The sequence below is a fragment of the Mucor mucedo genome (assembly GCF_025094135.1).
Source record: "Mucor mucedo strain NRRL 3635 chromosome Unknown EV154scaffold_58, whole genome shotgun sequence".
NCBI classification, from domain to species: Eukaryota; Fungi; Mucoromycota; class Mucoromycetes; order Mucorales; family Mucoraceae; genus Mucor; species Mucor mucedo.
The window spans coordinates 78,313-105,730 of NW_026252342.1; the positions used below are offsets into that span (position 1 = coordinate 78,313).

The 27,418-nt window shown below is 36.4% G+C and overlaps 11 protein-coding genes across 11 annotated transcripts; 3 read left to right on the top strand and 8 right to left on the bottom strand.

Moving 5' to 3' along the window:
• Positions 1–682: 682 nt before the first annotated feature.
• Positions 683–2,294, bottom strand: EV154DRAFT_444844 (3-phosphoglycerate kinase). Its single transcript, XM_051597064.1, has 3 exons — positions 2,190–2,294; positions 1,437–2,124; positions 683–1,271 (listed from the first exon to the last, which is right to left on the bottom strand). The coding sequence occupies exons 1-3, from the start codon at positions 2,252–2,254 to the stop codon at positions 771–773; spliced, it is 1,254 nt and encodes a 417-aa protein (XP_051456647.1). The 5' UTR covers positions 2,255–2,294; the 3' UTR covers positions 683–770.
• A 958-nt stretch (positions 2,295–3,252) lies between these two features.
• Positions 3,253–4,417, bottom strand: EV154DRAFT_465932 (uncharacterized protein). The gene is made up of 2 exons (XM_051597711.1): positions 4,373–4,417; positions 3,253–4,309 (listed from the first exon to the last, which is right to left on the bottom strand). Exons 1-2 carry the CDS (start codon positions 4,395–4,397, stop codon positions 3,306–3,308), a joined length of 1,029 nt encoding a protein of 342 aa, XP_051456648.1. The 5' UTR covers positions 4,398–4,417; the 3' UTR covers positions 3,253–3,305.
• A 1,313-nt stretch (positions 4,418–5,730) lies between these two features.
• Positions 5,731–7,474, top strand: EV154DRAFT_538481 (ATP synthase subunit beta; the record flags this gene model as incomplete). Its single annotated transcript, XM_051604278.1, has 4 exons — positions 5,731–5,833; positions 5,895–5,934; positions 5,999–6,165; positions 6,237–7,474. The coding sequence occupies 4 exons, from the start codon at positions 5,731–5,733 to the stop codon at positions 7,472–7,474; spliced, it is 1,548 nt and encodes a 515-aa protein (XP_051456649.1).
• Positions 7,475–8,257: 783 nt separating this feature from the next.
• Positions 8,258–9,470, top strand: EV154DRAFT_465938 (NADP-dependent oxidoreductase domain-containing protein). Its single transcript, XM_051597712.1, has 3 exons — positions 8,258–8,283; positions 8,344–8,809; positions 8,887–9,470. Exons 1-3 carry the CDS (start codon positions 8,275–8,277, stop codon positions 9,420–9,422), a joined length of 1,011 nt encoding a protein of 336 aa, XP_051456650.1. The 5' UTR covers positions 8,258–8,274; the 3' UTR covers positions 9,423–9,470.
• EV154DRAFT_552419 (nucleophile aminohydrolase) lies at positions 9,458–10,622 on the bottom strand (the record flags this gene model as incomplete). Its single annotated transcript, XM_051605053.1, has 5 exons — positions 10,374–10,622; positions 10,233–10,309; positions 10,050–10,179; positions 9,838–9,984; positions 9,458–9,764 (listed from the first exon to the last, which is right to left on the bottom strand). The coding sequence occupies exons 1-5, from the start codon at positions 10,502–10,504 to the stop codon at positions 9,458–9,460; spliced, it is 792 nt and encodes a 263-aa protein (XP_051456651.1). The 5' UTR covers positions 10,505–10,622.
• A 286-nt stretch (positions 10,623–10,908) lies between these two features.
• EV154DRAFT_511953 (uncharacterized protein) lies at positions 10,909–11,914 on the bottom strand. The gene is made up of 2 exons (XM_051601870.1): positions 11,551–11,914; positions 10,909–11,487 (listed from the first exon to the last, which is right to left on the bottom strand). The coding sequence occupies exons 1-2, from the start codon at positions 11,791–11,793 to the stop codon at positions 10,933–10,935; spliced, it is 798 nt and encodes a 265-aa protein (XP_051456652.1). The 5' UTR covers positions 11,794–11,914; the 3' UTR covers positions 10,909–10,932.
• An 863-nt stretch (positions 11,915–12,777) lies between these two features.
• Positions 12,778–13,233, bottom strand: EV154DRAFT_482380 (uncharacterized protein; the record flags this gene model as incomplete). The annotated part of the gene is made up of 2 exons (XM_051598494.1): positions 12,778–13,161; positions 13,231–13,233. 2 exons carry the CDS (start codon positions 13,231–13,233, stop codon positions 12,778–12,780), a joined length of 387 nt encoding a protein of 128 aa, XP_051456653.1.
• Positions 13,234–16,751: 3,518 nt separating this feature from the next.
• On the bottom strand, positions 16,752–18,606 carry EV154DRAFT_511959 (lysyltRNA synthetase putative). Its single transcript, XM_051601871.1, has 5 exons — positions 18,496–18,606; positions 18,128–18,436; positions 17,391–18,065; positions 17,148–17,335; positions 16,752–17,076 (listed from the first exon to the last, which is right to left on the bottom strand). Exons 1-5 carry the CDS (start codon positions 18,572–18,574, stop codon positions 16,771–16,773), a joined length of 1,557 nt encoding a protein of 518 aa, XP_051456654.1. The 5' UTR covers positions 18,575–18,606; the 3' UTR covers positions 16,752–16,770.
• Positions 18,607–19,192: 586 nt separating this feature from the next.
• Positions 19,193–20,723, bottom strand: EV154DRAFT_590569 (uncharacterized protein; the record flags this gene model as incomplete). Its single annotated transcript, XM_051606880.1, has 2 exons — positions 19,193–20,601; positions 20,672–20,723. The coding sequence occupies 2 exons, from the start codon at positions 20,721–20,723 to the stop codon at positions 19,193–19,195; spliced, it is 1,461 nt and encodes a 486-aa protein (XP_051456655.1).
• Positions 20,724–22,953: 2,230 nt separating this feature from the next.
• Positions 22,954–24,197, top strand: EV154DRAFT_254840 (mitochondrial carrier domain-containing protein). The gene is made up of 4 exons (XM_051594624.1): positions 22,954–23,074; positions 23,126–23,229; positions 23,288–24,117; positions 24,189–24,197. Exons 1-3 carry the CDS (start codon positions 22,986–22,988, stop codon positions 23,854–23,856), a joined length of 762 nt encoding a protein of 253 aa, XP_051456656.1. The 5' UTR covers positions 22,954–22,985; the 3' UTR covers positions 23,857–24,117; positions 24,189–24,197.
• Positions 24,110–26,776, bottom strand: EV154DRAFT_603383 (uncharacterized protein). The gene is made up of 4 exons (XM_051607350.1): positions 25,154–26,776; positions 24,924–25,093; positions 24,480–24,866; positions 24,110–24,421 (listed from the first exon to the last, which is right to left on the bottom strand). Exons 1-4 carry the CDS (start codon positions 26,720–26,722, stop codon positions 24,178–24,180), a joined length of 2,370 nt encoding a protein of 789 aa, XP_051456657.1. The 5' UTR covers positions 26,723–26,776; the 3' UTR covers positions 24,110–24,177.
• Between the last annotated feature and the right edge of the window lie 642 nt (positions 26,777–27,418).

Consider the following 27,418-nt stretch of genomic DNA (forward strand, 5'->3'; position numbering starts at 1 on the left):
AATTTATTAAAATTAAATTTGAGTGAGTTTTATATTCTTTTTAAATTACTAAAAACCTGTTCTCCACAGGTCTACTGGTGAATTGTCTACACCCATGAGGATATAATGTTTGTTTTGTAACTCTTTCTAAGGTCACAAAGTTTCTCGATTTACCCAAATTTGTATACGGCCTCATATTTAAGATGGCGATCTAAGTAAAACTGTTTTTGTTGGCTTTGATGCCAGCAAAATATGCTAAAGGTCTACCAGCTCTGGGGCAAATGGGTTACTATGTCTGTTCCCAATATTCTTTGTGACGCTGGTGTATCAAAGTCAAACAATTGTAGTAAAAGAAACTTTAGAATGTGTGTGGCTGAAAAGATATTGATTTAGACCTTAAATCGTTGTAAACCTGCATCTTCGAGTTGTTGTGCGCAAGTAAACTTGCTCCCAAGTTGATGTCCTTTCAAGTGGATGAAACAATCCGGCTCAGAAAGCAGTCAGTCTCAAGTTGAAGTTCCGTTATAAAATGACGTCGCTGTTAGGTCTCAAGCCAATTGGGCATGGTTTGATATTAATTTGCATATTAAGGTGGTACCAAACCAAACGATAAAATCTAGTGATACCTAAAGGTCCCCAACTTTTTATCAGGAAAAGGGTGCACGGACAGACATCAAAAAGGCGGACGATGGGGTGGTTTTTTATATAGTAATAATTATTTAACAAATGAATTTATTTTTTTAAAATGATACATGCAATTCAATTTTTTTTTTGTGAGATATGAAAACAATTTAGTTCTTGCTGGAAAGAGCAGTGACACCAGGAAGTTCCTTACCCTCGAGAAGTTCGAGAGAGGCACCACCACCGGTGGAGATGTGAGAGACCTTTTCACCGGCACCCCACTTGAGGGCAGCAGTGGCGGTATCACCACCACCAATGATGGTGGTAGCACCATTGTTAGTGGCCTCAACAACGGCGTTAAGGGTTTGCTTGGTACCGTTGGCAAAGGCATCAAACTCAAAGACACCGGAAGGACCGTTCCAGACAATAGTCTTAGCCTTTAAGATTTCGTCACGGAAAAGCTTGATAGATTCCTCACCACAATCAAGACCCATCCATTCATCAGGGATACCAGTGGCATCAGTGGCATAACCAGTCTTGGCATCAGGAGCGAACTTATCGGCAGTGACGAAATCAACAGGGAAAACAATCTTGACGTTCTTGGCCTCAGCCTTCTTCATAAGATCAGCAACCAACTTGGAACCATCTTCATCAAAGAGAGAAGTACCAATCTATTAAAAAAAGTTAGCTTATCGGTAATTTAATGCAACTGCCTGGGTCTTGGATTGGGCATAAAGTTTAAACACGCGTTCTTTTTTTTTTTTTTTTTTTTTTTTTTGTGAAAACTCCCATGATACAACCCTTTTCCCCCGAGGCCCATTTGATGGGTAATTTACCTTGACGTTATCAAGAGTCTTCTTGAAAGTGAAAGCCATACCACCACAAACAATCAAAGAGTTGACCTTGTCAAGCATGTTTTCGATCAACATGATCTTATCGGAGACCTTGGCACCACCGAGAATGGCAAGGAAAGGACGGGCAGGGTTCTCGAGAGCCTTGGCAAAGTATTCAAGTTCCTTTTGCATAAGCAAACCAGCGGCACGTTGAGGAACATCAACACCGACCATGGAAGAGTGAGCACGATGAGCGGTACCGAAGGCATCGTTCACGTAAACATCAGCAAGAGAGGTTAAAGAAGCACGGAACTTCTTGACGGCCTCAGGATCAGCCTTAACCTTCTTACCATCAATCTTTTGAGAACCCTCTTCCTCAGCATGGAAACGGAGATTCTCCAAAAGGATAACCTTACCACCAGTGGCACTTTGGCAAGCCTTCTCGACATCAGGTCCAACACAATCGTGGAGGAACTCAACGGGCTTGTTTAAAAGCTTTTCAACTTCAGCAGCAACAGGCTTAAGAGAGTACTTTTGAACAGCTTCACCGTTGGGACGACCGAGATGGGACATCAAAATAACAGCATCAGCACCTTGGTCAAGAGCAAACTTGACGGTAGGGAGAGCTTGAACAATACGGTTGTTGTTGGTGATCTCACCTTCCTTGTTAAGAGGGACGTTGAAATCAACACTGTAAAATTAATAGGGATGAGTATTAAAAACTTTCAATTTCTTTTCTTTTTGTTAGTGTTTTACCGAATAAGGACACGCTTGTTCTTAAGATCAAGATCGCGGATGGAAAGTTTGTTGGATAAAGACATGATTAAATATAGATTCTAAAAATGAAGAAGAAGAAAAAGCAAAATCACGTTGAGAGGGATTTTTTTATCTTTTATAGTTTTTTTTTTATTTCCAAACATGACTCGTAAAATTTTAGCTTTCCATAAGCGAAATCCGATCTCCTCTAATAATCTGAATCCATCCATTGGACGATGACTTTTGATGAACTCGGATTCACACGTTTTTTCTCGAAAAAAAACGCGTAAAAATTAGCAACTTCATGTGCTTTCAACAAGAATATTTTCTACACCCTACTTTGTACTCTTTCCTTTATTCTTTATATTTTTAAGACTTTTTCATTCAAAAATATTAATAGTAAAAAATATCACACACCCATGTATAAAATTAAGCTAAAATTATAAGGTGATCTTACCCCCAAGATGATTGTAGTTTTTAAACTATCACTGATAACATCTATGGTAATTTTCTAAAAAAAAAGGATTTTATTTGTAGCTGGTTTTAAAATGCGTCATGTATATATTAGCGGGCAATCAAACAATCGAATGATGATGGCTTTGATACTGGCAGTTTAAAGTTTTCATGCATTTTTCTTCTGCAGAACCGTGTTTCTTACACTGCAGTAAATGGTTTCAAACAAATGTAAAACTAAAAAAATAATTGAACCGGTTCCAGTATCATCTCGTTTACATGATTATTACATAAGCTGTACACACAACTGACTCAAATTTAGATCTGATATCGCTGACGGTTAACAACGTCATGCAACAAACATACCACATGCAATATTGATAAGATCTAGGGGTCTGACATACCCCGACTCAAAGCTTTTAAAATTAAAACTCTTAGCCATGTTCTCCTACTGCTCTATCTATGGGACTATATTTAGCTACCTCAAGGTAGATATTACGTCTCCACAAAATAGAAGAAGTCACTATATGAATTAACCATAGCAATTAATTTCAGCTTAGCCCACTCAAACAGGAACTATTAAAATATGAAACTTAAATTTTGCATGAAATGAGCCTTGTTGAGCAAATACACCTATGGCGTTTTACATACTTTTATTAAAATTCACAAATTAAACAAATCATTTAGCGATTTTGGGGAATCTGCTGTTTGCTTTTTGTCCTCTACAGCCTCCCATACTTCCATTTCGTTAAGCATGGCATCAGCCAAGTCATTTCCTCCCTGGGCTGCCTTTTCAAGCCAATAGATACCCTCGTCTTTGCTTTTGTCTATCCCCAATCCATTCAGGTGCATTATTCCTACTCGCATTTGTGCTTTTGGGTTTCCTATTCTTGCTAATACAAAATAGTTCTTGTATGCTTGCAAGTAGTTTTGGCTTACACCGTGTCCCTCATCATACATACGGCCTATTCGATAATGTGCTTCTGATCTGCGATCGTCGTTTACTAGCCGCCTATAGATACTGATAGCCTTTTTATAATTTTGTGCAGTCCCCCTGCCTTTCTCATACCATGTGGCTACTTTATATAGGGAAATTTCATCATCAAATTCAGAAGCTTTGGAATAAAGTTCAAAAGCTTTAGGATAATCTTTGGGAACATAATCACCATTTTCGTACAGAACACCCAAATTATACATTGCCAGCACGTGATTGCCCGTATCTGCCGCAGTTGTATAGTACTCAAACGCACATTGATAATCCCGAAGTACGCCCAAACCATCATTGTAAAGAATCCCAAGACGAAATTGAGACTCTATATCGCCGAATTCAGCCGCTCTTTTATACCATTCAAAAGCCTTACAATAATCTTGCTCGACACCTTGACCAAAGTAATATAATCTTGCGATTTTTTCTACAGCTTTCAAATGGCCATATTTAGAAGCCTGTAGAAAACACTTGTAAGCTTCTTTATAGTTTTTTCTGGCGTGTGTACCGAGATAGTAGACCATGCCAATATTGTATTCAGAATCTGCCCTTGTTTCTTCAAGCAATGTTCCTGGTAGATAGGCACACAGGGGATTATTAACACCTTCAGCGTCAAACATTTTTTCATGCTCTCTTTCGTATTCCTCCGCCTCTAAACGAAACCATTCATGCCCTGTTCTTCCTAATAGGAATAAAAAGTGTTAAAGATCGACTATTGACAAGACATTGTTTGATCGCTACATACTTTTAGCATATTCTTCAAATTTCATGTGGGATAAATGTTAAGAAGAGAGAAGAATATGAAAGAATAAAGCTCTATATTATTTAAGTTTTTAATCAATTAATGTGTGACGGGCACACGTGAGTACATAATTAATGTTGCTGTAACCCCTTATAATAAGCTCAGGATTAGAATGAGGCCCATCCAAGTTTAAGTTTAAAGCCGACAATCGCTTGTTTTCCTCTTTCTAAGTTTAGCTTTATTGTGTTCAAGAGGCTGGCTATTTCTTTGGTGTAAATCATCCATGGCACTTAAAAATACGCGCTCATGTATGCTAGGTCGATATTCGTTTTTTGTAGTCATTTAAGTTACAGGTTAATGCAAAAAAAAGAAAGGAAGAAAAAACATTAATGTCAGGTGATGAAAACAAAGTTTAGCAAACAAATGCATTTATGGAGTTGGTTGTTGAAACACTTTGAGGATTCATTTTTAGAATACAACTTATGGTCGCATTTGTTATGAATAGATACTGAATTATCAAAGAAAATAAAATCAAGTTGGAGTTTACAAGAAATAATAGTAAGCGCGAAAGGGAATAAAGATGACTGACATCTCACAAAAATCAGGTCCTCAGGCCTTACATCTATTATTCTCAAAGAGCATAAAACAATTGAATTAAGAAGGATAAAGATTTAGATTGACTACACTTACTATTAGATATTACTACTGCAGAAAAAGAAAGTGCTGTCACTAATCAAAGTGAAATGTATACCATCAACTCTAGACAGTATCTAATTCACAGTGTATACTCACCGGTTCAATAAAAGAAAGTCTGCAGTAAACACCACACTATGAAGGAGTAACCGAAATCATTTTATTTCACTAGATTGTGATTTTACCTTGGATTTTAGCCTATTCTTCAGTGGTAGGTGTTGCATATAAAAACTGGGAGTGACGAGGTTTCAAGGACCGCTGTCAAGAGGTGAATCTTATCTGTAATACAAATGAGCTTATTGCTATAATCAATACACCCGAAAGAATGTAGTACTTTGACGCTGTAGCTTTTTTTATTTATTTTTTATTGCTCATATTATTCTCATTATAGGGATGGATATGGTCGGCCATGGCAAAAAGATTCAAAAAAAGAAAGTGACATTAAAATTTGACAGGTAAATCTCCGTGCCCCTCAGAATAAAAAGAGATACGTCACGATTTTGTAGGTGGATTTTGAGCGGTGCGAAAATGAGGGTGTGCGCGTAAAAAACAAAAAAATATTTTATAACCCAGAAAAAAAGCCCCAGGGGGGGGCGTGTATATAATTTCTACAAACTTTTTTATTTCTTTTTTAACCCTTCTCTCTTTTTTTTTTTACAAAGAAAAAAATGATCTTCACTCGTGTTTTAGGAAAGTCTTCTATTAATGCCATTCGTGTGCAAAAGGCTAATGCTCGTACCCTCGGTCGTGCCGTTACCCAATCCGTAACTGGTATGTATTTTATAAGAAAAGAAAAAGAAAATATGTTATACTCATGTCAATTTTATTTTAGCTCGTACCTACGCTACTGCTGCCAGTGCTGGTCAAATTCGGTAAAGAAAAAAAGATACTTATAAACGATTATTCAGTTCAACTTATTCAACTCTATGATAATAGTTCCGTTATTGGTGCCGTTGTCGATGTCCAATTCGAACAAGATAACTTGCCTGCTATTTTGAACGCCCTTGAAGTTCAAGATCACTCTGGTGGACGTCTTGTTCTCGAAGTTTCTCAACATTTAGGTGAGAACACTGTCCGTACTATTGCTATGGATGGTACTGAAGGTAAAGTTTTAAATGGCATTATGTAATATATAAAAAAAGTGGGGTAAAAAAGATATTAATAATCTTAATAGGTCTTGTCCGTGGTCAAAAGGTCATTGATACTGGTGCCCCCATCACTATTCCCGTTGGTAAGGAAGTCCTCGGTCGTATCATTAACGTCATTGGTGAACCCATTGATGAACGTGGACCTATTGCTGCCAAGACTCACCGTCCCATTCACGCTGAAGCTCCCGAATTCGTTGATCAATCTCCCACTCCCGAGATTCTCGAGACTGGTATCAAGGTTGTTGATTTGTTGGCTCCTTATGCTCGTGGTGGTAAGATTGGTCTTTTCGGTGGTGCTGGTGTTGGTAAGACTGTCTTGATTCAAGAGTTGATTAACAACATTGCTAAGGCTCATGGTGGTTACTCCATTTTCTGTGGTGTCGGTGAACGTACTCGTGAAGGTAACGATCTTTACCATGAAATGATTGAAACCGGTGTCATCCAACTCGAAGGTGAGTCCAAGTGTGCTCTCGTCTTTGGTCAAATGAACGAACCCCCAGGAGCTCGTGCTCGTGTTGCCTTGACTGGTTTGACCATTGCTGAATACTTCCGTGATGATGAGGGTCAAGATGTCTTGCTTTTCATTGATAACATTTTCAGATTCACCCAAGCTGGTTCTGAGGTCTCTGCCCTTTTGGGTCGTATTCCCTCTGCTGTCGGTTACCAACCCACTCTTTCCACCGATATGGGTGGTATGCAAGAACGTATTACTACTACCAAGAACGGTTCCATTACCTCCGTCCAAGCTGTCTATGTCCCTGCTGATGATTTGACCGATCCTGCTCCTGCTACCACCTTCGCACATTTGGATGCTACCACTGTCTTGTCTCGTTCCATTGCTGAGTTGGGTATTTACCCCGCTGTCGATCCTCTTGATTCCAAGTCTCGTATCCTCGATCCCCGTATTGTCGGTGATGAGCATTACAAGGTTGCCACTCAAGTTCAACAAATCCTCCAAAACTATAAGTCTCTCCAAGATATTATTGCCATTTTGGGTATGGATGAATTGTCCGAAGAAGATAAGCTCGTTGTCGAACGTGCCCGTAAGATCCAACGTTTCTTGTCTCAACCTTTCGCTGTTGCCCAAGTCTTCACTGGTTATGAAGGTCGTCTCGTCCCTCTTGCTGATACCATCCGCTCTTTCCAAGAAATCTTGGGTGGTAAGCACGATAACTTGCCCGAATCTGCTTTCTACATGCAAGGTGATATCAACGATGTCCAAAAGCGTGCTGAAGAGCTCGCCAAGGAAATCGGTTCTCAGTAAATTATTGTAAACTAAAAAACTGAAAAAATCTTTTTTTTCCTCTACCTCCTTTTTCTCCATTTTTGTATTTTCCATTAGTGTTATTCATCTCCTATACTTTTGCTTTTTTTTTCTCTTGATAAAAAAGTGAATAATAAAATAAAAACAAGTTTTAAAAATAACACTCAAACACTTTCCTGACCCATAACATGTTATGTAACCATGGTTACGACTTGTCAGATTAACAGCATCTGATAACAATATTATTCCCTGCTTTTATGGGAATGTATCCATGGTTTATATGCGTGGTACCTACATAGTCAATAAACAGATGAAGTAATATTGTGACACAAACCTAATATATCTTTAAAGATACATTGGTTCCTGAATTGAAATGCACAGTGTAGTAAAGCAATACGTAGAACAGCGGCTGTTCATTTCAATAGTAAATAGATATACAAAACCCAATATAACATACATGGCTATTATAAGTAGAATAAATGATGTATATAGTACATGCTTTCGCCCATTTAAAGATGGTTAATGATATTATGTATGACGAATGGGTGAGAAATTACACCGTCAACAAGCTACCGATTGATGATGCCTTTCAATTTAAGATACACGTCTTTTTTTTTCCCATCAGTTGTGTGACACTTCTAAAAGTATCGCCAATAGACAATCAACTGGCGTAATAGCATTATTAAAATCTCCGGTAGAAACTACCCGGGGGGACAAAAAGTCACACACTTTTATAAGTTCTCAAGGTTTTTTTTTTCTTCTTTCTTATTCCCCCCTTTTTTTCATATACACATATAAAAATGTCCAAGGTAAACATTTTATAAAAGAAACACGCGTATAATTGTCTAATAATCCTTTTTCTTACAAAGCCTGTTTCCCAAGAAAAATTCGTGCCCTCTGAAATCTCTTTTGGTGGTGGAGCACTTTCTGGTTTCTATGACAGTTTTGAATTCAGTGACATTGTCGATGCTTTTACCGAAGCTCTCGATTCAGGCATCAACTCTTTTGATACTTCACCTTATTACGGTAACAGCGAAATTCTTATGGGTGATGCTTTCAAGCAAATTCGTGAGAAATATCCCAGAGAAAACTACTATATCGCTACTAAGATGGGCCGTTACGGTAAGACCGTCCATGAAATGGATTACAGTGCCAAGAAGACCTATGAAAGTGTTGCCGAGAGTCTAAAGAGATTACACACTGATTATCTCGACGTTGTTTATGCTCATGATGTTGAGTTCGTAAAGTTTGAAGAGGTTGTTGGTAAAGGACAAGCCTTGGAAGCATTATTTGATTTAAAGGCCCAAGGAAAGATCAAGTATGTTGGTTGCTCAGGTAAGCGAGAAAACGAAAAAAAGTCGCACGCTCGTTTTAGAACTGAAAGTCTAATATATTTCCTTTTCTTTTTATAGCCTATCCACTTGAAGTTTTGTTAAAGGTCGCTGAACATCAATTTGCCAAGGGACAACCTCTTGATATTATTCTTTCTTATGCTCATTACACACTTCAAAACACATCTCTCGCAGATTATGCTCCCAAGTTTAGAGCTGCTGGTGTCAAGTACATCATGAGTGCTTCTCCCCTTTGTATGGCTCTTTTACGTGATGAAGCTACCCCCGATTGGCATCCTGCTCATAGTGGTATTCGTGAGGCTGCTGACAAAGCTGTATCAGTTACATCTAAAAACAACCTTAGCATGGCTAACATGGCCAACCGCTTCTCATTCCAAGGTAAAGACACCTTTGGTTTAGACTCCACCGTTCTTGGTCTTGCTAGAAAGTCTGAAGTTCAAGATGCTGTCCGCACCTTGAAGGATGTGAAAGAACGTGAAAACTCTGAGCTCGAAAATAAGGTGTTTGAAGAAATCCACAAGATCTTCGAACCTGTCAAGAACTTTTCATGGCAAAGTCCTACCGAGGTAGAGTTAGCTTTACCTAAAACCTTGTAAAAAAAAGAATTTGTTTTTATTTAAATAAAGCTAAATCAAGCACCATAACCCTTAATTTGTTCAGCGAAACCCCATTCAGTATCCAAAGCATAAGGTTCAGTGACTTCGATTCCACTTTCGGTAATCTTTGCTCTTTGGAACTTATTCATAGATCTAGCATCTCTGTAAAACAAAACACGCAAACATTCGTTCATAATTTCGATAGCCTCCTCTTCAGTTAACTCATCTTCTCTGCCTTCGACTCTTCTTCTCAAAATAGGTTGTGCTAAATGTGCACCGAATCCAGTAGCAATTGTGGTAGATTGATAAGTGGTACCTCTTAAATCGACATAACCAAGGAATCTATTATTTGTTTCGATTCACAATCAAAATCAGCACAACAACAAGGCATATTGGCTACTCGATAAAAACTTACTTTTCTCCCTTTTCAATACCACCAACAACTAAAGAATTCCAAAGAGGATTGAACTTGGATCTTCTGTTGTACATGACTCTCCACAAATATTCGTAGATATGGGGGGTACCTAAAACGTGTCCGTCATCAGCACAATGCTCCTTTACCCTGTTAAAAACATATGAGTGTGATGTTTACATACAGTCATTTTTTTTTTTTTTTTGATATTTTACATGAGTGAATCCAAAAGATGTTGAATGTATTGATAATCTGAAATATCACCAGATGCACCAACAACAGTGTGATTACCAACGGGAGTTAATCTCTTGATGTCACGGAAACGAGCCAAGGATCCATATGAACCTATTCATTGCTTGTTAGTGACTTTGTTACTTTCATTGTAAGAATATACGTACCAAGCATATCTGCTGCCATCATGATACCGTCTCTGTACTTGAAAGCAAGAATAGAGGTACCTGTAACCAAAGGGGTTCTAAATACAAGCAAGTTAATGCATGCTTAACAATCGTCAAAAGATAATAAAGGGCAAAACTTACTGAGTTCTTGCCATTGGTCCATAAGCAGACTCTGTCAAGTTTTGTGGAAGTGTTTGATAAAGAGGAACAGTGTTGTGTTCATCAGTATTTTCGGCGCGAGGCTTTCCCCAATGAGAAGGATTATGTTGCATATTAGTCCTTAGATTTTTATTAGAGCAAAAAAAAAGATGATACGCAGAGTTTCCCCAATTTAAAACAACAAAAGATACGCGTTCGATGACGTTTTGCTTGTGACTGTTTGACGAACCTTCATAAAAAGCAAAATTGCGATTTTGAAAGCCAGTCTCTTTGTTTTCACTACATATATTTGCTCTGCTGGCTCGACAAACCTTTCGCATTGACGCCTAATTGTTCATTAAATTGAAATGCTTGTTACCCGCATCTTTGAAAGCGGATTTCTATTTTTATTCAGGAACACCAATGAAATATATTAATTATTATCATGCAAAAAAAACATTCTCTCTGAGACCAAATTAGGATAAACTAAATGTAGTAACCATATACTCCTCCATTTCTTTTATTCAGGTGTGGGTAAAAAAAAAAAAAAAAAAAAAAAAAGTTAGAACCGGATACGATTCTCGTTATCTGAAAAGCTAGTGATGCTATGGTGAGAATCGAGCTCGTTGTCGGATTCATTTGCTGAAGATTGGTTCCATCCACGTTCACTGACAGCATCCCAACTCTCCTCCGAGTCCGAAATACGATTCGTATGAGAAACTACTGAGTTAGCAGTAGATGTGGTAGGTGTAAGACTTGCTGCGGGATAATAAAGCTCAGTGCTGTTATGTAATGGTCTATCATTCTCACGATGAATTGTCTCTGTACTATCACTGGTGTTTTCTGCACTTTCCTGGTGGGGTCGGCTGAATAACGCCATATGATCTTTAAGACTTTGATCATCTTCATTATCACTACTACTATTGCTACTGATAAATCTAGACGAATGTTGGGTGACATCATCATCAAAGCCTCTCATGAGTGCTTGCTTACGATTTCGAAGGTTTTCTTCCTCTTGGTCAAGAAATGCTTGTTCGGCCATTAATTTTCTTTTTCTTTCAGAAATGGACGTTTCTAAATCTGTCAACTCGTATTGCGATTGTTCAGTGGAAGAAGTCTATAGGATACATTAACATCAAATATATGTGTGTGTAAATAAAGAGAGAGATAAATAGTTTACCCCGTTTTGACTACGTTTCTTAAAGGGTCTTCTTCTTCTTAACGTGTCTTCATCATCACTATCATCAAATTCTTTGTTCCTTCTTTCAAAGTGATTATATTGCTGTCGCTCTTGTTCATAGCGAGTACGATGTCTCTGGTACTGTTCGTACATTTTTGCTTCTTGGTAATCCTCATATATTTTATAACTTATTGCAGCTACACCAGCAAAAGCAATGATTGCATAGACAGCTGGGTGCACCATTTTTTCCGTTATCAACAAGAGAGGAAAAAGAAAATAAAAAGGGGGTGAGAGAGAACAACAACAACAACAACAACAAAAAGGAAATGAACTGCCCCCTCCTTAAATTTATGATGCAGATGCTGATCATATGAGGAGCACCAATCTCAACCAAGCAAATTCATTTGACTGCAATTTTTTTTTTTTTTTTTTTTTTGCATGATAGGTTTTTTTTTAGGCTTACCCTTTTCTTTTAAATAGCCTATTGGCTATTGGTTTTAATTTGCACCCCGATTATAATCATTCCGTTAGCTTCATAGACAAACATCAAATAAATGGTGTTGCCAATATTATTGCCCATAATATATAGGTGATGTAATAATTACAGCATATAAAGGATTTTTTAAAAGAGCTTTCCGATGTATGGATGATTTTTTGGGAACCAAACCCAGTTTGGATGATGATACAGGTTATATATTTTACCAAAAGACTCATCTTCTTTTGATTCAATTGCCTTAAATTAACAGAAACTAACTTCATTTTTTCGTGGCCACAGATGCATATATGTAGTACTTGTTATCACCACTCACATTTTAAAGTTTACACAAGCACTTCATCCATTTAGTCATACAAAAGGTTTAATGGGGAACAAGCTTAACGACTCAAGCTTTTATACTGTTTTTACTCATTTAAAGTTGGCACAGTCACTGTACCATAGAATAGTGAAAGGTTTCCTAAAGAAATACATCCTTATTTATAGAAAATACCATATTAAAATAATGGTAAGTGCTTTCAATGCTCAATGTTACGTTCTAGCGGTCTTTGTTAGGTCATAATTTAGTTTAAAATCTTTAACTATTATCTATGATACTTCCGAGCAGGAAATTTATATCGACACTTTGGCAGAAATATTTCTGTCCTACCTCATGAATAAAGAGTTCATATTTAGCTAGTAAGTGGTTAGCATGTTAATTGGAATACGTTTGAAATATACTGACGTTATTAATACTATGCATAAGGTGCGAAGCAAGCATGATTTATCAAGCCAACAGCCAAGTCATTCCAGGTGTCTGGAATAATAGTACCGAAAGATTGCTTACAGATGGTGTTGAACGCAAGGATGGGTTCGAAATAGTAATCATGGAATAATCTGGGCTCTCTCCACTCCATGAAAGATACCTGGAAGCTCATAACCATGACCTTCCATGAACTTTGCAAAGCCTTTTGATCAGCACGACTACTTTTTGAAAAGTCTAGCAAAAACATATTGGATATGGCGATATTGCACTTGTCTTGTACGTTTTCTATATCTGTGATTAATAACTTTGGTAAATTAGGAATATGATTTATTGATATTGAAGAACCCATCAATTCAGTGTCGCTTGCATCCGACTAGTCCTATATATCGTTAACAATGAATAAACTCTGTTTTTTTTTACATAAATCGGTTTGTAACTTTACCATGTTTGTCGATTGGCTTGGTCCCTCTAAAGACAATATATACACCTACATCGTTTCTAATTTTATACGTCTCTTGTAAAGTCACATATACAGAGAAAATATATGACTTACAACAATTTTGGGAGAGACCAGCAGGCCAGTCTGATTACTACCATTTGCTGTGTAACCCTTGCTAACTATAGTCCACCCATCAACTGAGTATCTAAATTCCCAAGAAATCAACCTAGGAGGTCATTATCCTATAGCAAAGACTAGCCGTAACCGTAATATCGCAAGAATGGTAATGCATCTTTTAATTTTTTTATAAAAAAAGAACTAATAATTTAGTGTTTCATGAAAAACAAAAGTAATTATATACTAACCTTTCAAATTTCATGTAAACAAAAGAGAAGTATGTTAAAGTTAAAGAAAAAGGAAAAAAGAGTGTGTAAACGAGTCTTATAGGATGATTTAATTAAAAGAGTGTGTAAAATTGATGAACAAGACAGCTTTTATGAGTCAGGATGATTTAATTGTTTATTTAATCATCCACAATGTTTGGGCTTTTACTTAATAGAAACATTCACAAATACCCTAAGCACTTCGAAATTTGGCAGTGGTTTATCAGTGTTTCAGTAGTAGCATGTACTGATAATGAAGCATCTTTTATAAAAATCAAAAATCGATCATCTTAAAAAGTTAAGATGATATGGCATGCTGATTGACGTAAACATTTTTCTTAGACTTATGGTTAAGGTAGACCGATTTATTTCGTTGTCAGGGGATATTTGTAAAATGCCTCCAAACCCTGGCTGTTGCTTGCACACTTTTCAAGTTGTTAATCTTATGTAAATACATTACTTAACTTAAACGCTTTCTATGTTTACCGTGCACATTTGAACTTTTGAATAAACAAAAAATTCTGTATAAATACATGAAAAAACAATTATAAATAACAACATATTCATGCTTTATTTTCTATGTCATATCTATCTGAATGAACCTGCATGGGAAAGCTTTCCACAAGTTAGCCACAAGTAAGCATAAAGCGATGTATTTGTCTCCATACTCATCAAAATCAAATCCAATCGAGCAGTTTTCGAGAGCGGTCAAAGGCAAAATGAAACACGATCGATTATTGGCGTAAGAAAACTTATCTGGTAGAATTGTTGATGCCTGCAATGATGTGCTCATCAGCGACCTCAATGGTTTCTGTAAACACTCAAAGCGCCAGATTATTAAATGTTACAAAAAAACATTATTCTAATATATAAATACAAATCTTAAATAAATGATTATTTTTAAAAGTCATATATCTGTGATTCACTTAAGCGCCAACTTACAAATGTTTGACTGTATCATATGTTTGTGTAATATGAACACTGCCAAACTATTAATTTTTTTGTAAGTTTTAGATCAAGTGACACTATATAATAAAAATAATAAAAGACCGTCGATACATTAATCTTATCTTAAGTTTTCAGAAGAAAAAAAAGTAGGTTGATAATTTGGAAGTAATCAGAACAGGATAGAAACTATTGGATGCAGTCAACTGAGATATAAATGTAAATATGTTACCCACTTATCGGGTTGGCTGAGTCCTTTGTTTTTCATAACAAGGAAGCCACTTCTTCTTTTAGGTTTTTATTTTTTGAGCTATCTTTTGGGTTTTCAACGTGTAAGTGGGCCAATCAGGTGGGCCAAAGAACTAATTTTGGCAAAGTTGCAGCTTACTATTTAATGATGTAAACCCGAATAGGCTTTTAAAAACACGATATTCGGCGATTGAATCTCCCGCAATAGTGTGCTCAATGTGGTGCCTGTTTTTAAAAGGCTCCAGGGCTGGATGATGTAATAGACCTTGATAGGCAATATTTAACGTAAACCATGAAGTTATTTAGAGTTGAAATGCAATGTATCAAATATATGATAACGAAAAATAAAAATAAATGGCAGTGCGGAAGATGACCGATCGATAATGAATGACTGTACCAATAACAATTACTATTTTAGATAGTTTTTATATGGAACAATCGAAATTTTTTTTTATTGAATGGTGTGTATCATTAACTTTTTGATAATGACACCAGTCACTTTTTTTTTCCATCTCTTTTATTTTTTTTTTATTCTCCCTTGTCTCTTTTTCTTTCACTTTTTATTTTACGTAAGAAGATTCACACAAATTTTGTTGATTTTGTTGATTTTTTTCCCTTACTTTTTTTTGTTCTATTTTTTCTTGATATAGTATTATACACTTCGATTATAAAACACCAAATTTCTTTAACTGGATACAATATTTATAGTTTACATATTTAATAATTGGTAGTTTAAAAGGTAAATCTTTCCACTGGGTCTCTTTATTATTCAAATATTGATTTTTATCATAGATACCTGCCATAACAACATCCAAACCCATCGCTCTCCTTTGTCATTCATTAATACCCTCCCCTCCTCTTTTTGCTAGAAGAAAAGTACGCGCTTTTTGTAAGTACAACATTCTTAAAGGAAATATATATTTTTTTTTGAACTAAAATTTTTTATTATTATTATTTTTAGGCAAACATGAAATCGCTGCCTTTTTTTCTTTGTGCGAGGAACCCTGAACAGGGTCAACATTATATGCTTGGAAGCGGCATAAGAGTATGTATATACTTTACCTTTGGAAGAAAGATTCTTTATTGATTCTTTTATCATTCTTTTTTTCATATAAATTTAGACATCCTTCTTGTCCCGCTTCTTTGCCCGAAAGAAAGGGAAACCGTTCTTGATCGTTTCTTGATACCCCCCCCCCTTCTTTGCTCTTTCCCTCCTTTGCCTGCCCTTCGTTTCTTGCTTTCGGGTGGTTTTTCCATCTGTTTGGATGTGTACGGTTGTGTGTGGAGAACCACGTCCTGTAATCGTCCTCGCTTGAGGCTTGGATAAAAACTTCCCCTTGTTTGGGAACGCACTTTGTTTTGTTGGTGCTCTTTGTGCCGTTTTGTGTCGGTGCCTTTTCGTTTGTGTCTGCGCGTGCGTGTGTGTCTGCGTGTGCGTGTGTGTGTGTGTGCCTGGTCCGACGACGTCGCTCATTGATGGTCGCGGGAGGAGTTTCCCTGTCGCTCAGGTGGTGGAATGGAGGTACCACTTCATTTGCTCGTTGTGTGGTGCCTCCCACTCTTTTAGACCCTTTTCTTTCTTTCTTTCTTTTCTCGGCCGTCGGGGGAGGTTAAAACAAATTGGCTGCCTGGTTGCTGCCTGTTTGCTGCCTGGTTGCTGCCTGGTTGCTTGGATGATGTCTTCCTTTTTGGGGAGAACCAAATGGTTTTTAAACTTCATTGTTTGGTCCTCGCTCGGGGGGTTTGGGGTGGACTCATTATGCCGTTGTGGGGGATTAGGTCATATTAATGGTAAAAGTCAATACCTTATCCCCCATCCCTCGTCTCTCCGCGAGGGAGTTATATTTAGTGGAAGTGTTGTCTTTGTCTTATGGACGACGAAGGAGTGGAACTATAAAACATTGTTTCCGTTTCCACTCCCAAAAATTTTAATAAAAAAGAAACTTTTTTTTTTTTTTGTTCAATTTTATTCTTTTGTAAGCGGTCTCATCACAGGAAACGCCAATACTTCACGAATATGGCTTGCTCCTGTCAATAGTTGAACTACTCTATCTACACCCATTCCCCAACCGGCTGTCGGGGGTAACCCATACTCTAATGCATCACAAAAATCAGTATCAGGAATAGGCGCTTCCAAATCTCCGTTATCTCTATCTTTCAACTGCAATTTAAATCTTCGTCTCTGCTCATTTGGATCATTTAACTCCTCGTACGCATTTACAATCTCTTTTCCGCCAACAAATAACTCAAATCTGGCAGCAACCGTTTGCCCCTTTAAAAACAAATAAATAAATAAAATCATGAGTGATTTAATACTTACAAAACCAAAACAAACAAACTTACATTGGGATCAACTGCATCTTTTGCTAACGGACTCAATGCAAGCGGGTGATTAAATAAAAAGGTAGGTTGGATACATTCAGGCTCGATAAATTCAGAGATTAATTTATCCAAAATTCTTGACAGGGTTAGTGGTCCTGAAATCTTAATACCACGTATTGTACACAATACAATTAATTGGTCGAGAGCATCTATTAAAGTTAAATTAGGTTACCTGGATACCGTTTTCAATATATAAGCTTTTACCTCGGCTATCTAGGAATAGAAGTGGTGTACCCAGTTCTTTTGCTAACCTATCTGTCACATTGATTCTTTTAAAAGGTGTCTTAAAATCAATAACATCTCCTGATCTAGAGACAACGGGTGTATCACCACAGACATGTTCTGCCATCTCTGACAACAGTGTTTCTGTATCATTCATCAGACTTTCTAAATTTCCATAAGCTTGATAAAATTCACAGGTAGTGAATTCAGGATTATGATCAGCATCGATACCCTCATTTCTAAATTGCTTTCCGATTTCATACACACGATCCATACCACCAATGACCAACTGCTTTAAATAGAGTTCGGGTGCAATTCTTAATTGCATATCCATATCCAAAGCATGAGCATGAGTTTCAAATGGCTTTGCATTTGCTCCACCTGCTTTTCCAGATAAGACAGGTGTCTCCACTTCAAGGAAATCACGATCGTCCAAGAAATGTCTGATGAATTTGATAATTTTGGTACGAGTTCTTAAAATTCTAGCAGATTCTGGGTTGACTAATAAATCTAAATGTCTTGCTCTAAATCTTTTCTCGGGATCTTTGATACCGGTTCGAGGAATATCTTGAATACAAGGTGACAAAACTTTCATTTCTCTGGTCACAAACACACCAAGCTGTCCACGATCTGTCTTTCCAGGCACACCCGTAAATGCTATGTATAACACAAAAATTAGCGCCCCCAAAACACACGCAATTACAAGACAAAAACCTTACAAACAATATCGCCTCTACATAAATCCCGATTCTTTTCCGCAAAATCTTCTTTACTGCCACCAAATCGTTTTTGTGAGGCCACCACTTGCAAATTTTCTCCATTTTGGACAATATCATAAAAGACAAGTTTACCACTTGACTCGCGTTTAGACACAATTCTACCTGTTATGGTCACTAAATCATTTTCCACTTTTTCTCCCTTTTCCAGAGTTTGATAACGTTGCATGTCTTTTGCTGTTACCCATCGACCATGTATTTCCGGATGAATCGCGAATCTTGGGTAACTAACCACTCTTTCTCTACGAAAAGCTAATAGGCCATGGTCAATGTCGCCAATACAACTTTTTATTCCAATTACTATATTTTACTTGTTTGTGAAAAAGAGCGTTGTATTAATCTCTTTGGTAGACTTTGACGTTTAATTAAACTAAGCAACATTGTTGACATTGCGTTGTATGCAAAAAATAATAATATGTAAATGGGCCCTGATTAAAAACGATGTGACTTTGGCAGTGTATATTGAAAGTCAGTCTACAAATCTGAAAACTCATAGATGCCTGTTATCTAAAAATAAATGGTACAGAAAATTCAAATAGCAGAACAAGACCAACAACTTTGTTATCTAATGAAAACTGAAAACACTTATTATTTTCCCTCACACTATTATCGGTACCATACACTGTACTGGTGTTGTTCAAGTTATTATGAGAAACAGCCCCCTAAAAAGCAAGCTTGCATAATGCAGGTTACACTCTGATCACCAGTGTTTCATTTTCATGATTTTGTCATCAGTGTGTACGATGCGTTCTAAGCCGCTCCAATCTGAGTAAACCAGTGATTATCTTTATTTTCATGTATTATACTGATATATTATAAAAAGTATAATGACCTAGTCACAATCTATAATCGAATCGTATCTTATTTTATTAATGATGTGCAATGTAAAGTATATAATAATCTATAATGCTGTATATTAGGTCTAAGTGTATAAATAATAATTTATAATATATAATATAAAAAGTAAATGCAATATATGTATGTTGTGTAAGTATGTGAAATAGTGCGTTAAATTGTTCGGTAAGAGAACGTAACAGATCTTCCTGCAAATACAGGGTAGTTCTCTACTACAGCCTTATACAGGATCACATCTTGCGGTCTCTTTTTCATAACAATATACTTTTTTATACTAACGGCTAGAGGTGTTGCTTCCTTTAATCCATTTCTCTCTGCATTTCTAAGATACTTGTACGCTAGATCATAGTTATTCACTCTGTCAAAACATGTACCGTTAAGAAAAGCTTTGCCGATAATTAACTGGGCTTCTGCAATACCATGGTCTGCTGCCATTTGACACCACTTCATCGACTGGTCGTTGTCTTTAAAGTCTTTGTAAATCTTGCCAATTTGTAAACATGCTTCATACCGCTTAGATGACTTAGCATCGTTATAGTATTCTTTATATAGAGTAAGAGCATACAGAGTATCTAAGCCAAGTTCTCTAAGAGTCAAAGCAACGTTGAACCTCGCTTCGCTAAAGTTGTAACTCATCGCCTTCTTATAATACTCGAGTGCCAAATGCTTGTCGGATTCATATTCACTGTTGCCGTTATAATAAATATTTCCAATGCTATTTGCTGCTTTACCATCAAATTGTGCAAGGGCCTTTTTATAAAACTCCATTGCATCTCTATAGCCCCCTTCCTGTTCTTTCATGAGACCGCAGTAATGTTGTCCATAGCTACAACCTTGCTCAGCAGACGCGATAAAATACTTCTCATGAGGCCAAATGATACAGTTCGGGACCAGATTCTTTTTAAGTAATAAGCCAATGTTGTATTCAGGAATTCCACCATATCTTCCCAGTAACCTTTTGAATGCATGATATGCCTCGTTGTATGATTGTTGATGAAGAAGAATGGATGCGAGACTACCTTCTGCACGCTTTATGTATCTACTGTATTTATTTATGCCTCTTGACGACATTAAAGAAATTGATCTTTCAAACCAATGTTTTGCCCGATCGAATTCCCCAAGAAGAAAACACAATTCACCAATACGAAAACTTGCTTCAGGGAATTTTCCCGTTTCATGGGCCTTCATGTAATGGCTTATGGAGTGCTCATAATTCTTTCTATAAGTGTCATCACCATGCTTGCAAATGTTTCCCATAATGTTGTAAATATCATCGTTATACTGTGGACCTCCATCGGCTGCTGCAATAGACATTTGGAAAAAAGTTAATGCTTCAGAAAAATCACTCTTCTTTATGTCATTTTTTTGCATCAAAATATTTCCCATATAGAAGTAAGATCCAGGGGTATAATTATGTGTCACAACTCCAGCTTCATTCGTAATAACTGGCTCTTTGCTAGCTAATTCAAATTTCAACATTGCTGTCGGGTAATCCTTTATCTCATAATAATGTATGCCCATTAAAAAGTTATTGTTGGTGTCATAAATAGGAGCAACTGCAACTACAACAACAAATATTAGAATCTTATTTTGATTTGTTATATTTTATATATTAAGTTAATGTAAGCTTACCTTGATTATGACGAACCGTCTTAGGCTTGCTTCTGTTCCGACAAAAAGGCATTTAATAAATGTTATTGTAGATATGATAAATAAAAAGAAAAGAAAAAAAATTGATTGATTTTATATTAAATGATCCGTGCGGCTTTCATCAAATTGTAGCTAAAAATAAACTATACATGGTGAAGTAAATAGCCACACATTAGCGCAGCTGATACGTTGTAATATTTCCTTTAATGCGTTGTGGCTAATCGTTGTCTAAGTCATGCCTATCTTATCAAATAGTTAACTTGTTTGGAATTGAAGGCTTTCTTTTGAAGAAAACTTTTATAACTAATACTGATAGATCAATAGTTAAAATGAGATGTTATAATTGCAATCCCAAAACTTTATTCTTGACTGTCAAAAAAAAAAAAAAAAAAAAAAAAATTAAGCTTAAAGTTTTCTGTTCCGGTATGTGGGGTTGTATCCTCCATATGGCAATCTGTACGCCTCAGTACAATAAACCCAAGTAAAATTTAAAGTTTGCCAAAAGCATTTCAGAAGCTTTTTTTTAAAAACGGAATAAATATATTCTCGTCTTCCAATTCGCTTTCTTCAATTGATCGTGTGATGCAGTAAGCATTATTTTTAAGTACAATTTTAAGCCAATGTGCTGCTTAATTTTTTTTTCTAAACGATGGTCTTGGCAGTTGGAAAACATTTATAATAAGTAGAGTAGGTAGTTACTGAAAAAATAAAGATTTGAATGAGCAGTTATCAAGTGATCGCAGCAGCTGAGACAAATTCTCCACCTTTCTCTCCCATACACAATGGCAAAAAATGTGATCATATCTATCAAGGAAAATTTTCTTTAGATATCTCTGCGAAAATGTTTAAAGATTAAAAAGATCATTACAATGCACAAGCTTTGCTTGCAACTTCCAGATATATAACTGATGACTTGGTCTATTAAAAAGTGTTAAGTGGAAAGAAAATGTGTGTACAAATGTGGTTTTTACATAGTTTTTATTGGATTTGAACCTCAAACTTTTGTAATTATACAAAGTCAATTCAAAAACTTTAGTACAATAACCATTTTATAATTTTGATTATTTATACTATAACAATTGCCTACTTTTATAGGCTAATTTATTTTTGGGTTTATTGTGTACTTAGTTAAACAAAATAGGTACACACTCTACTCGAATCCCTTTGGCTTTGTAACTATCGCCGTTCGAATTAGTTACAAATGTTCCAATTGGATTATGAGACCATTTGAGGTTAAAATGTATGGAATATTCTGCTGATTTAGCAATGCCATTTGCGATATTGTAATATTCTACAATTCGTTAGATTGTGCCACATACTGAAGAGGTATAGATGTCTAAGAGTCAAAACCCCAATGTTTATATCTAAAAATATGAATATGACCCCTTTCTAAATCATTTCTTCGTAGTCTAGAATAATGCGTCGCATTTATACGCACCTATTCAAATACATATCAAATAAGTTATTATATAGAGTGGTTCATTAGTTTTTACTGCGAAGAAAAAGAGAAGGAGACCTATGTGTATGATGATTCAATAAAAGTGTTATTGGTTGAATATATAGTAGAATCGAATTAGCGGGTTAAGTTTAAGAATTTATTGGCGATTTAATACAATTATTGTATCCCGTTTACGATGTTTATGTGATGTTTTTTATAGTTTTTATAGTTTTATTACATTAAAACCGGCTTTGGTCTTTCAAAAAATCTGCCGCTACTGCTGCTGCTGTTGTCACTTACAAACTGTTTGGTAAGTTTTTACGTTTATGCACATATGGATCGCGGAGTTTATATCCCCTAAGCCTCCATTTGTTCCCTGTCGCAAAGTTACTATGGGTGGACCTTTTTTTTTTTCTTCCTATTTTTAGTTCCTTTCACTGCGAAAAAAAAAAATATAAATGTCGACTACAACAGCCATTCTTGGGTCAAACGAGTTACAAGTAAAAAAGCAAACTCTCCCAAAAGAAACTAAATCCTATGTTCATTTTATTGCTGGAGGGTATGCAGAAGTAACGCTATACATGCTTGTAAATTCTAACATTGTGTCAATTAAAGTGTCGGTGGACTTGTCGGAGCTGTTTGTACCTCTCCTTTAGACGTTGTCAAAACTCGGTTACAGGTAATTCTGAAATTTTTCTTCATTTTCAGTAAACTAAAATTTTACAGTCAACGTTTTATCAACAAGGAGCAGAAAGAAACTTCAAGCGTACGAACTTTATCTTTGGTCATTTTTTTGAGACCGGTAAATTATTAGTGTAATTATCAAGAGAAATGGGCTCCTGTCAATAGTTACTTATCATGTATTGTAGACAAATAAAGCAGATTGAAGGGATTCGAGGTTATTTTAAAGGTCTTGGACCTAACTTGGTCGGTGTTATTCCAGCAAGGTAAGATTTTATTTTTTATTTTCCTGGATTTGTCATATTTATTTATATCAGAGCCATCAATTTTTATACATATGGAAACGGTAAAAAAATATTTACTGAGTTAAACCATGGAAAGGAAACAGCAGTAGTTCATTTAGCTTCTGCTGCTACGGCAGGTATGAAGACAAAGAAAATTAATGTAAAACATCTTTGTGTAACACAAATCTCGATTAGGCATTGTCACTTCAACTGTAACCAACCCCATTTGGGTGATCAAAACCCGATTGCAGCTACAAGGAAAGCAAAGACTTTACTCGAGTAGTTTTGATTGTGGTATTCAGATATTAAAACATGAAGGTATTAAAGGGTTATATAAAGGTATGAGTGCTTCATACCTTGGTGTCGCTGAAGGTACTATTCAGTGGGTTATGTACGAAAATCTCAAGAAGAGATGGGCCCAATCTTCTGATCAACTGGAAAATAAGAGGACGATCGGCGGTAAAAGTGCACAGGCATGGATTGGTAATTTAGGTGCTGCTGCAGTAGCAAAGTTAGTAGCCGCTTGTATTGCATATCCGCATGAAGTCATAAGAACAAGATTGAGAGAACCAGTTTCAAAGACCGGAACTGTCAAATATACTGGACTTTTGCAATGCTTAAAGTTGATCGTCAAAGAGGAAGGTGTAGTTGCATTATACGGCGGCATGTCTGCTCATCTCATGCGTGTCGTACCAAACGCTGCGATTATGTTCTTTTGCTATGAAGCTATTTTGCATAATTTCGGCGAAGAAAAAAAGCGCTGATATTAGAATCATCTGCTTTCTTTTATGTAAATACTATATTCATACACATTATCAAAAATAATTAAACACAATATGCTAAAGTCTCTCTTTTTGTTGTTAATGCATTGCCTATCAAAGGACAATGAATCAAGCATTTTTGTTTAATAAATAAACGACCCTCTTATGAAACTTTGCCAAGTTTTATCTGCCGGGTAAATTGAAGGATGCATGCGAAGGTTCCCCTTGACTCCTGTATTACAAGATTAAAAGAAGTTTTGGGAGGTATATAAAGTGTTTTTTAAGACACTTTTTTATATATATTTTTTTTTATTAAGGATATTTTTACATGATAGTACAAGTCGATTCTTTACTATTATTAGATTTCAAAATATTAGCATTACTCGTTCGTCTTTTTTCTTGAGTAATTGTGCGTCTTTTTTCGTTCTTTTGATGCTTGACTAAGCTTTCTAACAAAGCGACCCTTTCTTGAGCTGCCTTATGATTTCCCTTTTTTGCTGCCTTGGAATAATAATGGTGCGCTTGTTGGAAATCTCTTGGTATTCCAATACCAGTTTCAAAGTACCATCTATATATAAATGTTAGTATAAATACTCTTTCTTTACATGTATAGTCATATTACTAACCCTAATAAGTAACATGCATCAGGTATATTCTGATCTGCGGCTAAATGACACCATCTGAATGCTGCATCTTCATCGCGGAGTTGGTTTTGCATCCATCCAGACTCATCATGTTCAAAAATCAAGAGTTGTTCTTCTAACTGCTCTTGTGGGACCTTAACACCTTGGTTATATAAAGTTGCCAACTCTAACATGGCATATCCATTAGTATTCGTAGTTGCTGCCAGCTCAAAGTAGCTAAATGCCTTTGCTAAATTGACACGAATCCCATAAAGACCTTTTTCATAAATGCAACCTAGTCGATATTGAGCTACAGACATGCCCATGTCAGCTGCATATTCTAAATATGTTGTAGCTGCAAATGTGCCGCCATATGTCTGAATTAGTTCGCTATATAAAACATTAGAAAATAAATACATATACATATACTCATACAATCGTCATTACCTAGGTATGTTAACAGACGGGTATTCATTTGTAAGGAGTAAACCCAGAGTATATGGCGCTTCTGGACAAGTGCCTGTCGATTTTTCAGACGCCTTCATAAGCAACTGGATTGCTACAGTAATATTGCGTCTAGAACCAAATTCGCCGTTTAAATTGATCATCGCAATTCTCTATATAGAACAAAAAATATATTAAGACATGACGATAAAAAAATTTTGATTTGATCTTACATAAAGTGCTTCAACCAGACCTAAACTTGCAGCATCTTCATATAACTGGAAAGAAGTCATGTAGTCTTGTTCTCTTTCGTGGTATTGACCAACTGCAAACATGGCTTCAGGGACCTTGGCGTTGGCAGCAATTTCGTAAAATTTAATCGCTTTTGAACTTTTTCTAAATCCATACATGCCGCGATCATACCATAGCCCCAATAAGTAGGCGGCTTCACCTACTCGTTGCTTTGCCAACTTTTTGATCCAGCGTACACCTTCCTCTTCCAACATCTTCTTTTTCTTCTTTTTGGTGGCATCCTCATCTTCATTTGAAGGTACTTGCATCATGGTAGCTGAAGAGTCTCTTCTAAAAGCGCTCATATGAGTATCTATGCTACTACGACGGCTACTGGCAACACTGCTAGGTCTACCGGATGGTCGTTTAAGCAATGGCAGGGAAAGTGACAAATTGGGTTTAAACGGTTGTCTCTTTTCCTTTGAGTCATACAGACTAGCCACTTCCAACAGATATTTAGCATATGTTAGCTGAACGGTTGGGTCACCTGTCTTTAAAGCCATTGTTCTATATAACTTAATGGCATCTGGATGATTTGTAAGACTGTAAGAGGCTTTGTTGTATTTTGAGGATGCTTGTTGTTGCTGGTTGATCATGGATGCAGAGAAGGATGGTGTATATGAGGGAGTACGAGAATGCTGAGTGGACAATCTTCCTAATGGGGGAGAAAGACTGCGGCTACCTCCAGTTAGTAATTCATGATTTGATCTGTGGATCTGAGGTTCAATGGGTGAAGTAGGAGTATCATTTAACTCATCAGGTGATACTGTAAATTCGGCAGAAGGAATAATCATTGCATTAATTGATTGCTGAGCAACAGAAGGAGAACCCTTACTTGTAAAATAGTCAGGGTGATGCTGCGGTAACATGGGTGGTTGCGGTGAAGATTTGTTGGATTTGATGGATAATGCCTCTAATGGTGATACTTGGTTTAAAGCTGTTGGAGACAAATCGCCACTAACAGATGTTGGAGGGGTTGAGGGAGAAAGTAAGTAAGATTCATTCATTGTTAATAACGGAGGAAGTAATTCTAAAGGAGGCAATAATTCCAATTCATTATTTTTTGGAGTTTGATTTTCCACCAGTATTTTGGAAACTTTTCTACCAACTGTTGGCTGTTGCTGAGGTGATGAAGCGACATCGGAGAAGGAATGGTCAGTGTTTTTCCGCCAAGAATTTGGTGCACTGATAGGTGACGGTACCACAATAACAGAAGTTGATTGTGGCTGTTGTTGGATGGTAGCGTGTCGTAACTCAGGAGTAGAAGAAACACTATTTGATACAAGCGTGGGCTTATATGGTTGAATAGGTGGTTCATTATCCCCTTCGTAAAAGTCTGGGTTTATTACTCGAAGTGTAAACGATGGTTTCATATCCTGGATAGCCGTTCCTGTATCTGAGTCTACCGAGATCTTACTGTCATTTGTTGCAGATTGTAGTAATGAGTTTGTTGACTTTTTCGAATGTAACATATTTCCTGTTGCTGAAGACGCGTGTTTGAAAGAAAACATGAAATTTAAAAACAAAAAGAGAGAGAAAGGGAAAAAAATATAAGATTTGGAAACTAAAAGAAAAGAAGAGAAAGAAAAAAAAAATAAGTTTGATTCCCTTTAATAGAAGAAATTATACCCAGGCACAAAAAACAATGGTTCAACCTCCCCATGTGATTCACCTGCTTACTGGACCGGCTAAGAAAGTTACTATTAATAAACATTTTTGGTAAACAGCATTATGCGAATTTTCTGTAATTATGTCCATTGCAACTGTCTATTTTATTAATACAGTGAATTGCGTTTGAAAATAGAATTTTTGGGAAATAAAAATAGAATGTTTAATCTTGACACGAGAAAATTTTCTTAACCAATAGAAACTTTTAATGTTTGTCGTTCCTAATACAATTCTAGTTGATTCCACTCCGACATCCAATGTGATACATGCTGTCTGAACCACGCTTTATTTTCCTTTTTTCAATAAACAAATATATCTCTTTCTTCCTTATATCTTTCGAAGCAGCGCATCGTGGAGTAACTATGGAGAATGTCAATCATCAACAGCATGGTGAATCATCGCAGCAGCAACAACCACAACAGCACAGCACACTTTTGTCCGTTTTTCTTGTATTCATTTGTTTTGTTTTGTTTTAACCCATTATTACTTATTCCCTGTTTACATATTATACATGTTTTGCCAGCTTTGTTTCTTGTACA